The 16,699-nt window shown below is 42.5% G+C and overlaps 1 protein-coding gene across 1 annotated transcript in view; it reads right to left on the reverse strand.

Moving 5' to 3' along the window:
• Nucleotides 1-742: 742 nt before the first annotated feature.
• The window catches only part of LOC126183830 (ceramide-1-phosphate transfer protein), a 34,724-nt gene continuing 18,767 nt past the window's right edge, over nucleotides 743-16,699 (reverse strand). The window contains exons 3-4 of the mRNA XM_049926087.1: nucleotides 12,511-12,686; nucleotides 743-1,024 (exon numbers count right to left, since the gene is read on the reverse strand). Coding sequence (XP_049782044.1) covers nucleotides 896-1,024; nucleotides 12,511-12,686 — 305 coding nt within the window. The 3' untranslated portion in view covers nucleotides 743-895. The remainder of the gene's footprint in view (nucleotides 1,025-12,510; nucleotides 12,687-16,699) is intronic.

The following is a 16,699-nucleotide window of genomic DNA, read 5'->3' on the forward strand; positions in this document are numbered from 1 at the left end:
ATCTACCCATCCTTCAGCATTTTTCTGTAGCACCACATTTCGAAAGCTTCTATTCTCTTCTTGTCCAAACTATTTATCGTCCATGTTTCACTTCCATGCATGGCTACACTCCATACAAATACTTTCAGAAACGACTTCCTGACATTTAAATCTATACTCGATGTTAACAAATTTTTCTTCTTCAGAAACGCTTTCCTTGCCATTGCCAGTCTACATTTTATATCCTCTCTACTTCGCCCATCATCAGTTATTTTGCTCCCCAAATAACAAAACTCCTTTACTACTTTAAGTGTCTCATTTCCTACTCTAATTCCCTCAGCATCACCCGATTTAATTCGACTACATTCCATTATCCTCATTTTGCTTTTGTTGATGTTCATCTTATACCCTTCTTTCAAGACACTGTCCATTCCGTTCACCTGCTCTTCCAAGTCCTTTGCTGTCTCTGACAGACCTACAATGTCATCGGCAAACCTCAAAGCTTTTATTTCTTCTCCATGGATTTTAATGCCTACTCCGAACTTTTCTTTTGTTTCCTTTATTGCTTGCTCAATATACAGATTGAATAACATCGGGGATAGGCTACAACCCTGTCTCACTCCCTTCCCAACCACTGCTTCCCTTTCATGCCCCTCAACTCATACTGTTTAAATTTTAGCTCATACAGGTGCAGTAAACCAATCAAATATGCTGTATAATTTACATTACTGATATATGACTATATTAAAATTAAAACAAAAAATTACTTTGGAAGCAAATTCACATTTAATAAAATTTAAGTACACCACCTCATAAATTATAGGAACATAGGAAATCTTCCCATTATTAAAGCTCTGAACTGAAACAAGAATGATCAAAGTAAATGCACATTTCTCTTTAGTAATACTGACTACTGTTATGGCAGACCATGCAAGTCATGTTTATCATAGAGATTGTTGCTACGCTTATGTACCTCTCCCATCACATCCAACATTTCAGGTAGAACTAAACTTGCAGCTTCAACTTCCTCTTTGCTTCCACAAACCTGGAAAAATTGATTTACATCCACTTAGTTATATCATGAAGTAATACAAAATTTTAATAGAACTGACATAAACATCCAAACAAAAAGAAGTGAAGTAAAACATATACACACAGTTCCATGCTGTGTTAAGTTTTGCACATGTGTTAAATCTGCTAGAAAATTTTCACTTATGTATAAAATCAGGTGGGTAACTGGTTCATTTGTCCAATGCCTTACTGACTCAGTCGTCCACACGATGGCTTAGCAACTGATTGTACTTAAGTGGGGTAAGTCTCTTGTTATGTTCTAAATTCAGTACCATTCTAGTATAAAACTGAAATACTGGGTGATACAGTTGAAGCAGGAATATGACACTGGACAGTTTCAGATTATGACAGTCACTAACAGCACATCAGTTTCAGGTGACTTCTGAAATTACTTTACCTTTTTCTTAAATAATAATTACAACATTACTGCAGTAAGAATTCCACTTGAGAATGGGGATACAGACAGAAATTGGTAATGAGAATAAACAAAATTGAAGCATGTACTGTTTGAAGCTTACAAAATGGCACTTATGGAAATTTATGATCGTTATTTTCTTTCACAGATTCCAACATGTTAAAGTCAGTAGTGCAAAATGTGAACTATTTTTAGTTTGTTTCTATACTTTACTCTTCCATTTCAGAATAAAGTCCATTGTTTACCTGCAGTGAACTGTTTTGCACCATACTGAAATCTTCTGCCAATTACCTTGGCAGTTAACCTTTATTCAATTTATTCCCCTTCTTTAGACTGCTGTCATACAAGAATGCATTAACTGAGGATCCACTGGGGATGAACTCAGCATATGTCTTATTTACTGAAGTAAACATGTTCCAGGATGGGTTTCATGCAGATGGACACATTTGACATTTTTACTCTAGTGTAGATTTGAAGTGTATTCACTTCAGTGACCTTTCATTTAATTTCAAGAGAGAAGTAGCCAGCACACATTTACAGTCTTTTTTTCTAAAATTATTCTAGTACTTGAGAGCACTAACCAATCAGTAAATGAGGCATCCTATAGAACACAAGTTCAGTAGTAGCCACAAACAAAAATTTTGTAGTAATCTGGTTTGCATGTGAACTGGGAATTGACTGTCTTTAAAAAATGAGTGTCAGCGAACATAAAAGTATTCACCAATGAGGGAAGTAAATACACTTCCTTACCAGTTGTCACTGCAGATACTCACACCTCATAACTGAACAATGCCTGCCATTTTGAAATCAACTAATATGAAGCTGCTTAGACAAAAATTTTCAATGGATACTGCCCAATTACATCAACTGAAAATAGATCACTGGTTGTACCTATGATGTGAGTGCTACTTGTATTTGACCCCACAGTCAAAATTGTCAATGACATGTTTGTAAGCGCTCCACCAAAAACTTTGCTACAATTTTGGATAGGACATGGAGAGGGCATTGTCATTAACTTTCATCAAATTTTTACTTTTAGGGAAGATATTTTGATTGAATCCTTTTAGCTCTGTGACTCTTCTTTGGAAGTAACACTATGCCAACTGCAAGAACAGAAGAGATTTTTTTCCATTTTTTCCCATTGCTGTTTACATACTGCCCTACCCTGTACCTCATTTAACTATGGAAGTAAATGATATGCTTTAATACTGTAAAAAGTACAGCAGTGATAGAATTATTAACAATATTACTTTTACAGCATAGTAGTACTATTCTACAGACCACTCTGTTAGGTGCTGCTGGCATCCTCAAATAATAACATATGTGACAGATAATGATGTCGGCCTTCCATACTCACAAGGAGGTAGACAAGTAGTACTAGTAGTGGCTGCAGTAAAAGCAGTGTGCTACAATCAATCACTGGTTTGTTGGTTGGTTGGTTTGTGGGAGGGGGAGGGGGGGGAGGGAGGGGGGTTGAAGGGACCAGACTGCAAAGGCCATTGGTCCCTTATTCCACGACCTTGAACCACCCACAAAGAAAAAATAAAAAGAAAAAAAAAGGCAACAGAGATGACAAGGGATGACACAGAACAAGAAAGAGATAGACAAAGACTAGAAAAGAGCAATTAAAAGCACACAGAGTTTGACAATGGTTGACCGACCATGGAAACAAGAAAAAGCAAAAGCCAACCACCAAGAGACACACTAAAAACCCCAATCTAAAACCAGAGGCCAAAGTCCAGACGCAACACACAAAAGAGACAAACCCTCAGATTGAGTGATACAAACCCCCTGCAGGAATAAAACTCAAAACTAAGCCTGCCATTGCAGCAGCATCCATTAAAAGTGCAAGGAGCATAACAGGCAGCGCAAATGTCCAACAAGAGGTGGACCACTGTCAACGCTGATCCACAGCGACATGGAGGCGGGTCCTGGCATTGCAATAAATACCCATGCGTCAGCCAGGTATGGCCAATGCATAGCCAGCAGAGAACAACTAAGTCCTTGTGAGAGGCTCGCATGGAGGAGTGCCACACACCTGCAGACTCCTTGATAACCCAAAGTTTGTTGGGTGAAGGCAGGGTGCGCCATTCATCACCCCAGGTACCAAGGACTTTCTGCCGCAATACTAACTGGAGATCACATTCCAAAAGGCCAATCTCCAGGGCCAGTTCACTGATAGCCTGTCTGGCCAGCCTGTCAACATGTTCATTACTCGGGATGCAGACATGCCCCAGGGCTCACACAGAAACCAAGGAGCAGCCGCAAAGGGCAAGAGTATGGATGGACTCCTGGATAGCCATTACCAGATGAGAGTGAGGAAAACACTGGTCAATTGCTCATAAACCACTCAGGGAGTCACTACAGATAACGAAGGACTCACCTGAGCAGGAGCGGATATACTCTAGGGCACGAGAGATGGCTACCAGCTCTGCAATAAAAACACTGCAGCCAGCCAGCAATAAGCATTGTTTACAATGATCCTCAAGAGTAATAGCATGACCAACTCAACCAGCAACCATTGAACCATCGGTATAGATCATGTCAGAGCCATGAAACGCGGCAAGGATGAAAAGATAGCATCGGCGGAGGGCCTCAGGAGGGACTGAGTCCTTCGGGCCCTGTGCCAAATCCAGCTGAAGGCATGGGCAGGGCACACACCACAGAGGTATACGTATATGGGCCTGGAAAAGAGGTGGGAGAGGGAAAAACTCAAGCCCAGCGAGAAGAGACCAGACGTGAACCGCAATCTGACACCCTGGCCGGGGCCACCATTCAGGAAGATGGATGACCGAGGTGGGGAACAGGAGACAGTAATTTGCATGCCCGGGCAAGCTACAAACATGTGCAGCATAAGCGGCCAGTAGTCATTGCTGCCGGATCCGCAATAGAGGGACACCAGCCTCCACAAGTATGCTGTTCACAGGGCTTGTGTGGAAGTCAAGCAACCACAATGCAGAAAGCGATGCCGAACCATAAGCCAGGCTCCCATAATCGAGACGGGACTGAATCAATGCCTAAGATTAGACCAATCGGCACCCCAGCTGGTGTGACTCTAGCAACGAAGATGGTTAAGATGGCGCCAGCACGTTTCTTTAAGCTGCCGAATATGAGGAGCCAAGTCAACAAGGTATCAAAAAGCAAGCCCAAAAACTGATGCCTTTCCACCATGGCAAGAGGATCGCCGTCAAGATTAAGCCGTGGCTTAGGGTGAACAGTGTGATGTGGCAGAAATGCACGACACATGTCTTGGCAACCGAGAACTGGAAGCTGTGCATGACGGCCCAAGACCGCCCTGTGGATAGTGCCCTGTAGTTGCCGTTCAGCAACCACAATGCCCATGGAGCTATAGTACAGACAAAAGTCATCAGCATACAAAGAAGCCGATACGGACGTTCCCACAGCTGCACCTAGCCCATTGATAGCAACTAAAAGGAGGCGGACACTCAAGACAGAGCCTTTCAGGACCACACGCTCCTGGACTAAGGAGGAAGTATGGAAGTGACCAACTTGCACACGGATGGAACAAAGCGACAGAAAATTCTGAATAAAAAATCGGGAGCGGGCCCCTAAGACCCCACCCATGAGGCGTGGTGAGGATGTGATGTCGCCATGTTGTATCGTGTGCCTTCCACATGTCAAAAGAGACGGCAACCAGATGCTGATGGCGGGCAATTGCCATACTGATGGCAGACTCCAGGCAGACCAGATTATCGGTGGCAGAGCAACCCTTATGTAACCCACCCTGAGACGGAGCCAGAAGGCCCCGAGACTCAAGTAGCCAACTCAACCTCCGGCTCACCATGTGTTCGAGCAACTTGCACAGAATGTTGGTGAGGCTAATGGGGCAGTAGCTGTCCACCTCCAGTGGGTTCTTGCCAGGTTTCAACACTGGTATGATAATGCTTTCCCGCCACTGAGACAGGAATTCACCCTCAACCCAGATACGGTTGAAAGGCTCGAGGAGGTATCACTGGCAGTCCACCAATAGGTGTTTGAGCATCTGACAGTGGATGCAATCTGGCCCGGGACCCATCCATATCAGGGCAAGCAGCTAGGGCACTTTGGAATTCCTACTCACTGAATGCAGCATTGTACGATTCGGGGTGGTGTGTATGGAATGAAAGGCTCCTACGTTCCAACTGCTCTTTCAGGGAGCAGAAGGCCAGTTGGTAATTCATAGAAGCAGAACTCTGAGCAAAATGGTCTGCTAAGAGTTCTACAGTCATGGCTGATTCAGTACAGACTGCTCCATTCAGGGAAAGCTCAGGGACACTGACAGGGATCTAATATCCATAGAATCGCCTAATCTTGGTCCAAACCTGTGATGGAGAGGTACAGATGCCAATGGTGGAGACATACCTTTCCCAGCACTCCTGCTTCCATTGGCAAATAAGGCGTTGGGCTCGGGCACAAAGCCACTTACAGGCAATGAGGTGTTCCAGTGATGGGTGCCACTTATGATGTTGGAGTGCCCGCCTGCGATCTCTAATTGCCTCAGCAATCTCTGGTGACCACCAGGGCACAGTCCACTGCCGAGGGGACCTAGAAGAACGGGGAATTGCAGGTTCTGCTGCAGAAACGATGCCGGTGGTTATCGCAAGAACCACCACATCAATGACATCATGAGAAGGAGGCTCAATAGTGGCAATGGAGGCGAATGAGTCTCAGTAAGCTTTATTCAAGGCCCATCTTGGGAGGCGACGCTGTGGCAGTGACAGAAAGATCGGAAAGTGGTCACTACTGCACAGGTCGTCATGCACACTCCATTGGACAGATGGTAGAGGGCCAGGGCTGCAGACCGAAAGGTCAATGGCCGAGAACGTGCCATGCGCCACACTTACATGTGGCACTGAAATGAGGCACCATTATTTAAGAGAGAAAGGTCAAGCTGTGCCAACACTTACTCTATGACAGTGCCTCGGCCTGTTACCACCGATCCACCCCATAAAGGGTTATGGGCGTTAAAGTCACCCAGTAACAGAAACAGAGGTGGCAGTTGGGCTATCAGTGCAGCCAATACATGCCGTGGGACATCACCATCTGGTGGAAGATAGATACTGCAGACAGTAACAGCCTGAGGTGTCCACACCCTAACAGCGACAGCCTCTAAAGGTGTTTGAAGAGGTACGCACTAGCTGTAAAGAGTGTCAAAGACGTAGACGCAGACTCCACCAGATATCCTCGCATAAGCTGCCCAATTCTTATAATAACCCCGACAGACACAGAGGACGGGGCTTCGCATTGCCAGAAACAAAGTTTCCTGGAGAGCAATGCAGAAGAAAGGGTGAAGGCTGATAAGTTGTCGGAGCTCAGCAAGGTGGTGGAAAAAACTGCCACAATTCCATTGGAGGATAATATGATTGTGAGGCTAGGAAGGCACTGAACATCCGATGAGACGGTTTACGCCACAGGGTCACCTGTTGCCACCGACTGAGTTCCTGAGGAAGCGTTATCCATTGCATCTGAGGGTCTGGCGAGTTCCAGGTCCTCAGCGGACCCCAGAATCTCCACCTCATTCTTGGATGCAAAGCTTGTAGGTAGTGGAGGGGTGGGTGCCACTGCAAGTTCCTTGGTCTTAGGGGTCTTCTTCTTGGACTGAGTCAGTCTCCGAAACAGAGGAGGATCATGAAGCCCTACAACCAGCTGCTTTTGTGCACTTCAGCCACTGGCAGGCGTCACCTTCCCCACTGGCAGAAACCTGGGAAGGGAGGGACCCAAGGGACCCCTTCTGAGCAAGAGGAGCCAAAGAAGGTGGACACTTCTCTGGCTTAGAAGTGGGGACGGACGTCCCCAATGGTTCAAAGAGGTGTTGTTCCCAAAGTGGTGGTGCAGGAGCAACAGGGAGGGAATTGCCCCACACCATCAAGGGGGCAGGTGTAGTCTTCCGGCTCTGAGAGGTGACTGGGGTAGATGGAGCTGGTGAGGCTAGAACAGTTGTAGCGGTGGCATAAGTGGTGGTCATACGAAGAGGATGGAGGTGTCCAAACTTCTTTTTAGCCTAAGTGTAGGTCAGTCGGTCCAGGGTCTTATATTCCATGATTTTCCTCTCTTTCTGTAAAATCCTGTAGTCTGGCGAGCAAGGTGAATCATGCTCTCTGCAGTTGACACAGATGGGAAGTGGGGCACAAAGATTATCGGGATGTGATGGGTGTCCGCAATCTCGACATGTGAGGCTGGAAGTACAGCAGGAAGACATATGGCCGAACTTCCAGCACTGAAAGCACCGCATCGGGGGAGGGATATAGGGCTTGACATCACAACAGTATACCATCACCTTGACCTTCTCAGGCAATGTATCACCCTCGAAGGCCAAGATGAAGGCACCGGTGGCAACCTGATTATCCCTCGGACCCCGATGAATGCGCCAGACTAAATGAACACCTCGCCACTCTAAATTGGCGAGCAGCTTGTCATCAGACTGCTAAAGAAGATCCGTGTGGAATATAATACCCAGGACCATATTTAAGTTCTTATGGGGCATGATGGTAACAGAAACATTCCCCAACTTGTCACATGCAAGTAATGCCCATGACTGGGCAGATGATGCTGTCTTTATCAAAACTGACCTAGAGCGCATTTTGGATAAGCCCTCCGCTTCCCCAAACTTGCCCTCTAAATCCTCTACAAAGAGCTGAGGCTTCATCGTCATGAAAGACTCCCTGTCAGCTCTTGTGCATACTAGGTACCAGACAAAATAAGCATTGTTGCCAGCCTTAGCCTTTCGTTCCTCTCATGGTGTGGCCAGGGAGGGGAACCATTTGGGGTCATACATCTACGCATTGAATTGAGCCCTCAAATGCTTAGAGACTGCTGGTGGTTGGTCACCAGCAAGAGAAGATGTGCCACGCTTCACTGTGTGTCACCCACCCTGATGCCACCCACTCCGACCAAGGGACCTCCCCACGGGCACCACCCAGCTGCAGCAAGGGCCACCTGGCAGGATGGCCATTGCCAGGAGTCCCGATGCCCCAGGGAGATAGGCATCTACTCCTTGGCATACGTGGGGAATTAACAGCACAGGCATCAGCAGAGCGATCCCTGTGCTGTCGGGGCTATAACCAACAGGGTACATGGCGGCCCCACCACAACAGACTGGCTATTGTGTTGGGTATCAGGTGCAAAGAAGTCCATGGTCGTCGTCGTGGGCGTGCAGAAAGCGAGACTGCATAGTGCATGGTGGAAACCACACCCAGCAATGTATCCTCGCCCAAGAGATGGAGAATGAACCGGACTGCAGTGTGACGACGAGAAAGGGGGCTAAAGATCTCAATGCACTATGGACACGATGTACCATGTAAGGCGCCCTTCCCCAATTGGCTCGCTCTTCGGAAAAATTTTGAAGAATGGAGGTCAAACCCTACAGGGGGCCCAACACAGAAGGCCGAAACGTATGAGAATCCTTTTAGTCACCTCTTACGACAGGCAGGAATACCGCGGGCCTATTCTAACCCCCGGGCCTGCAGGGGGAGCTACAATCAGATACAATTAGCTGTCAAGACCAAAAGAATAGCACATCTGTAAAAAAGATATGATGGAAAGAGAAGGCCCTCAATAAGTTGCTGAAAGACGGATTGCCTGCAAAAAAATATACAGTAGATTTAACGCTTCACATACTGTTATAGATATTTCAGTAGAAAATACAATTCAAAACAACAACAAAATATTCAATGCCGGGGCCTGTGCTTGCCACGAGCCGATACTTTTTTTTTTTTTTTTTTTTTTTGCAATTTAATGATATTGTATTACCCATTAACTTAAAACACTCTAAAATGGAAAGCTATGAAATGGGCATTATCTCCTCATGAACCACATGCAACTACAAGGGGATATTCTTCAAGATGTTCATGTGAACCATTACGAACAGGTGCTAATGAGCACCATAAAACTATGGCACAGCCTCCATTAACAGCCAACAGTCTAACCAGTTAAGATTTAAATGTGTAAATGACAGAATCCTAACAGGTACACAGCTGGCAACAGGACACTGCGAATGCAAGAGTGGGAAATGCATCATATATACTATTGCAACCAACACATAAACCTCAAGAAAGTCTAGTACTGCACTCCAACAGAAGGGACCAGTTTACTGGCCCCTGTTGGCTGAAGAAGCAATGTGAATACTATTCCTTCCTTCATCATATCTGACAGTGTCACCCATTCACCTGATTCATATTTGAGAGTGTGCCAGAGTCTGCAAGAAGGTAATGTGTTCCTGAGTTTGCCAGATAGTGGACGGTGGCCATGCTACTACCAATGGAAATTTGTAATCGGAAAAGCATAACCTATATAACAATCACTCATCAATTAATTCATGTTTTCCTTTGGTACTACAAAAAAGCAAAGAAGATAACTTTAACAATAACAAACCGAAAAAAGAAAAAAATTTATACATTTAAATCTATATGCTTAACACGAGACTCAGTGATATGTGTAACAGAGATTCTGTATAATCCTACTGACAGCATTACACAGTCCAGTCATTGAAGGAAAAATTTGGTAAAAAAATCGTGTAGCCACAAATTTTTGCTCAGTGGTAGGAGGAAGTGTCAGGAACAACATACTAAAAATCCTAACTGGTGGGGTGTGAGCATCAGGGTGGGGAGCGAAGGTTGAAGGTCATTTTTTTACATTTTCCCTAACAAATCAAAAACTGCAGCTCATAGCAAAAATGTTTCACAGTACAAAATTAAACTACATTAAATTTCCACTAAAACTGATACTGTTCATTTTTTCTCTGGGTCTAATAGTTTCCGTGTTGAAGGGGAAGGAAAAAAAATTGCAGATTATTAAAAATATTGCTCTAACAGTATAAAATTAATCTTTATCTTTAAATAAAGTGGGTTAAATACAAATGTTGAATATGTGTACCATGTCTATGGGGTAGGAGCTGGATTCTGTTCAAGACTTTCCCTCCTCCATAGGTCTGCAAACTGAAGATCGAGCATGTGTTTCCCAATTCTATCTACCCCACTATGTCACAAGAAGCAAATACCCTACAAAGCATGCCTTATGAATCACTAAAAATGCAGGATTCAGAAATGCCCAGAGGATTTTTATTTTCCACAAAATGCTTTAGTACTACATGGAGTGCACAGATGAGTGCAAATCACACTAACACAAGAAACACACATGGACAAATCAATGTAAATCTGTGCACACTGTTCTACACTACTAGAAAGGGGTACTGATTCGTAGTTATCCTGTGTAGCAGCTGTAGTGTCCTTCTGCGAAAGGCAATTTCCCCCACAACATGTGCTGTTCCATTTTCAGTTTATGAACAAATTACACCTCCCCATCATTTCCTGTCCAGTTCTCTTACATAAGTACACATAATAACTTCACAGAGATTGTGTTTATATAGTGGAGTTATTTTCAGTTTTTTAATGAGTACTTATTTGCAGTTGTTAATTGAGCTATTATGTAAAAAAGCTCAACAGCTGAAGCTGTTGACTGTCTACCACACTGAACAGGTGGTCCCAAGTATAGCACACTGTCAATATGTATTAAACAAAATTGGTTCCATTTGTCAGCACTATCACTGTCTGGAATACTTTTCGCAGAATGAGGGGTATCAACAGCATCAACCAAGACTCACGCAGTGAATTACAGCACATTACTGTTCTGCACCTGAACATGAGCAGTCCCACTCCATGAAATACATCCACAACCATCTTCAAAGATACACAGTGGATGTGTGGTAAGTGGCTCCAATCAGAGCAGCCCACTCTACAAGTGCCAGCACTTCTCAAATGGAAAAGATTTCTGCTGCCTGCCAGTAACACAATTAATGGTGAGAGAAATGCCAGTAACACAATTAATAGTGAGATAAATGCCAGTAACTCTCTGGGAATTTATTAATTTACCACAATGTACACAATTACACGGCTTTACAATACACTGTCAACAATAGAAAGCAACAATGTTTCACATTTACCAGTCCAATTCATTTCCCACCACCCCTACATAGGTCACTGACAACATTGCAATCACACAATTCCAAACACTGAGCCACTGTTTACAGGAACATAATGTACATAAAAGTCTACTTAACAGCTGCAAAAAGTACTCATTTAATAAATTGAAAATAGCTCCACTATACAAACACAAGCTCAGTGAGTTATTTTGTCTACTCACATAAGAGAACTGAACAGGAAATGCTGGGGAAGTATAGTCTGTCTGTAAACTGAAAATCAAGCAGCACTTATACTGGGGGACATTGCCTTTCCTGGAAGAACACTACAGCTGCTGTACAGGATGACTAAGACTCAAGTTCTCCTCTAGCAGCATAGAACACTTTGCAGAGATTTATGTAGTTTCTGTCTATATGCGTTTCTTGTGTTAGTGTTATTAGTAACTGGTATCTTCAGTCCTTGTAGTGTTAACCCATTTTCTATGAAATAAACATCCCGTGGGCATCGCCAGTTATTCAAAAGGCACATTGTAGAGGGTTGTCACACATAATGGGGTAGACAGAGTGGGGATTAACTCCTTGATCTACAATTTGCAGACCTACGAAGGAGCAAAATGCAAGAACACAATTCAGCGACCTACCTTCCCCTGTGCTACTACCCCACAGGTCCTGCCCTTCATCATCCCTGGAACACAATTCATTCCTTAATACAGCTGTACTGCACTTAGGCATAGTGCACATATTTAATATTTGTTTTTAACCCACTTCATTTAAAGATAGAACATTCGGACAATATTTTAATAATCTGCCATTTTTCCATCCCCTCTTACATGATAACCATTAGGACCAGAGAAAAAAGTAATAGGATCTCTTTTGTACGAAATTCAAAGTAAGTTTAATTTAATGCTGGGAAGCATTTTTGCTAAGTGCCGCAATTTTTGAGTTATTCAAGAAAAACCTAAAAAAGTTACCTTTAAGGCCCACCCCACCCCATGTACCTTTACTGATCTTCGTTGACTAGGCTAACAACATTTGTCTGTTTATCATTACGGTGCTTTTGTTCTATATATATACGTAGTGTGCGTGTTTATGCTAGACGGGAAGGGAGGAGGGAGCCAATGGAGAGACCTACCTTTTGAAGCAATCCCTCTTTTGTTGGCAACACATACATTGCAGCTTTTGCTCCTTTACGAATAAGGAAAGGGTGAAAGTTGCCTAAAGTTTCATCATAAGCACTCTGGCATACTCCAGAAGTTTTGTCTTTATCATTTAGCTCCTTCACTCGTGTCAGGAACAGCCTTATAAAATCTGAAAAAAATACACATATTCTTCATTACCAATGTGATACCAAACTGAAAATTTCCAACATTTTCAAGATCAATGCAAGGCATTTCAAAAAATGGTTTGATATAAGATAAAACTAATTATAGTGCCTGAAAATGAAGTGAAGTAACCAGAAGACATAGCCAGATATCAATGCAACTTTGTACATGGTGAGATGAAAAAGTAATTGCAATTTTTTAATTCTGCAAGCTTAATACATCAGATTTTCAAATATTTTTATCTTGTTGGTACACATGTTCCGGATGTATGTTTGCATTTTCATCTGTTTTGAATCTTTAGTTCACTGTTGACAGTCAAAAAAGTTATACATCTTTTTGAGTGCTTGGCAAATATTTACTTTCAAAAATGGTGGCTCAAAAAATTTGCACTAAATTTTGCTTGAAAAATTTAATAAATAAAGTGCAGCACCACATTCAAAATGATGACAGTGGCTTTTTGTGAATCCACTATGAGTAAGACAAAAGTTTATGAGTGATATAAACATTTCAAAGAGGGTCGAGAAGACACTGAAGAAAATGACCACCCTGGGTGCTTTAGCACATCAATTACTGATGACAATGTGGAAGAAGTAAAGAAAATGGTTCCGCAAAATCGATGAATCACCATCAGAGATGTTGCTGATGATGTTGGCATATCCTTTGGCTCATGCCAATCAGTTGTTTTTAAATGTTTTGGGCAGGAAACATGTAGCAGCAAGTTCTTTCCAGAATTGTTGAATTTTGACCTAAAATAATGTCGCATAGACATTACTCAAGAATTGCTGAATGAAGTCGACAACAATCCAGAACTTCTAAAGGAAGTTATAACAGGTGATGAAACATCTGACATCAAAACCAAGGCCCAGTTGAAACAGCCTTAAGAGCCAGGACCGAAAAAAAATTCAACAAGTACTATCACACAAAGATTCTTCTCAACATTTTCTTCTATTACAATGGGGTAGTGTATCATGAGTTCCTGCCCTACGGTTGTAGAAATACCACCTGGAAGTTATGCACCATTTATGTGAAGAGATCTGAAGAAAGTGACCAGAATTGTGGCAAAACCACTCGTGGACATCGCATCAAGATAACGCTCCTGCTCACACCTCAATACTTATTTGTGAATTTTTGCCTCGGCCACTGTATTCACCAGACATCAACCCTTGCAACTTCTTTCTATTCCTGAGGCTGAAGCGAACCATGAAAGAACATCATTTTTCCACCACTGATGAGATAAACAGAATCACTGAAGGAACTGGATACCATAACAAAAAGTCAGTTCCAGAAATGCTTCGAAGACTGGAAAAAGCGCTGGCACAAGTGTATCATATCTGAGGCAGATTACTCTGCAGGGGACAAAATTGATGTTGATGAATAAATAAAGAATATTCAAGAAAAAAATTCCTGCTACTTTTCGATCACACTTCGTACATTAGTGGATATATAAATGATTAGGGTTGTGATTCTCTGTGAGAGCAAGAATGGCCACCAGAGTGCATAAGTGTTGTTCATGTTTAGTGTTGTTACCAGGCCTAGTAGGGTATGTACGGAGCATGAACAGTCAGATGATGTGTGGTCACTGTGATGGAAATGGAGATGCTGTGAGACAGTGTTATCAGCACTTGCTCACTTTGACAGGGTTCTCATTATGGGTCTCCATTTGCCCAGCTGGTCACATTGTCCAATACCCAGATTTGTGAGGCATTATGATGTGACAGTGGCAAGGTGTTGGATTGCATGGTAATGTGGGGACAGTTATACTTCAAGTCAAGGCACTGGTCAAAATGTCTGACCATCACAAGGTACGACTGCCATATTGTGCGACAAGCACAAACTAACTACTTCACATCTGCACATTTCATACAACTAATGGACTCCCTGCAACATTCCATATCATCCTGCACTGTTGGTCAGAACTAGCAGCAGGCGGCCTAAGGAATTACACTCCCATGCAGTCTGTCATTACCACAAAATAAACGGCTGAGTTTGGAGTGGTGTCGTGACAGGGAAGCATGGACTGCTGATGAATGGTTTCACACTGTGTTCAGTGATGAACTTTGATCCTACACTATCCAGGATGATAATTGTTATAAGTACATCAGCAACCTGGAAAGAGGTCCCATTCTTCCAATGTTTTCGAGAGGACAACGATGTTACTCCTGGCATCACAATGTAAGGAGCCATCAAGTATGATTTCAGGTCATAGCTGGGAGTATCTGAGGGAACTCTGATGGCACAACAGTATGTCACACACAGATAGCATCCGCATGTGTTCTCTCTCATGTAACAGTACCACGGCAACCCTTTTCAACAGGACAATGCTCGTCCACACATGGCACATGTCTCTATGAACTGTCTGCATGATGAGGTACTCCCACGACTAGTAAGACCCCATATCTGTCCCTGTTAGAAGATTTGTGGGACAAGCTTGAATGTCAAGTCCATCCCAGTACCAGTATCCAGGATATCAAGGGCCAGTTACAACACATGTTGCCTCAGGAGAGAATACAACAGCTTTATGATGCCATTCTGCCCTGAATCAGTTCATGCATGCTGACCAGAAGGGTCAGTGGGTTTTTTACTGCTGAGTTCTTTGTAAATTTGACTCAGTTTTGTAATCACTGCAATAACATCACATACCCTCTAGAGCTGTGAAGGTTTTTTTTTCCCCTTCTGTGTGCTTCATATTTTTTGTCAGGCAGTGTGTTTCATTGTTGTTCAACATATTTTAGCTGGCTGGTTACATTTCTTCAAATCAAAGACTAGCACAGACGTCTACAAAAACTTTCCAATAACAGTTAACAACTAGAAATAGAAGCAGAAGGCAGGAATATTGAATATATAGAATGACTACAGATTTCTAAGTCTGTCTGTCATTCAAAACTATGAAAACTGAAAATATGAAAACTAGAAACAAAAATGTTATTGCAGCTAAAAACATGCACCCTTCAGTTACTGATTTCACATTTCAGCTCATGCTACTCCAATCAAGCAACTCTTGGCACATAACTCATTTCTTCTCATAAACAGAGGAAACAGAAGCTGTTAATTAATGACTTTTTTTTTGCATTGCTTCCGCATTTAGATAAAAATTTCATATTTATGCCACATAAAAAAACTTTAAAGAAGTCTTGACAAACAGAAGGAGTTCTGGGAACAGAAGGAGTAATTGAGTATGCTGCATTATTAAAATGGACAAAAAGCAATCCCTCGGTTTTGTTTCTCCTAGTTGGAAGCAAAGATGTGTAAATAAAGTTCGAAAGTATATTATACAATATCCTTTAGTTTTTTATGTATATATAAGAGATTTGTAGCTCAAAGGTTTGTGTTAATTCAATTTCGTTTCTTCCTAAGAGACTATGATGTGAAAACCAAGCATCTGAATTAAAATAAGATTGCATTTGTTTATTCTTTAAACTTATTTTCTTGAATATATTCCTGTATCCAGTGAAGTCTTGACAAGATGATAAATTGAAGAATGAGCATGCTGACTACAGCAACTAGGCAATCAAGTTCAATCCTATATTACACAAACACGTAAACTGAGAAATATCATCACCCTATATTAAATACTTATCCAGAACACAAGCTTGAGGTGGCAGTCCAGAAATGTACAAAAACTAACAAACACATACATTCATAATTATAAAGATAAACAGAATAAAACTGGAAATATATGTGTATTAGTAACTTTCATCTCCCAGTACCTACTGCAACCTACATCCTTCTGAATCTGTTTAAAGTATTCATCTCTTGGTCTCCCTCTACGATTTTTACCCTCCCCGCTGCCCTCTAATACTAAATTGGTGATCCCTTGATGCCTCATAACATGTCCTACCAACCGACCCCTTCTTCTAGTCAAGTTGTGCCACAAATTTCTCTTCTCCCCAATTCTATTCAATACCTTCGCATTAGTTATGTGATCTACCCATCTAATCTTCAGCATCCTTCTGTGGCACCACATTTTGAAAGCTTCTATTCTCTTTTTGTCTAAACTAT

Source organism: Schistocerca cancellata, chromosome 4 (assembly GCF_023864275.1).
Source record: "Schistocerca cancellata isolate TAMUIC-IGC-003103 chromosome 4, iqSchCanc2.1, whole genome shotgun sequence".
Classification (NCBI taxonomy): domain Eukaryota; kingdom Metazoa; phylum Arthropoda; class Insecta; order Orthoptera; family Acrididae; genus Schistocerca; species Schistocerca cancellata.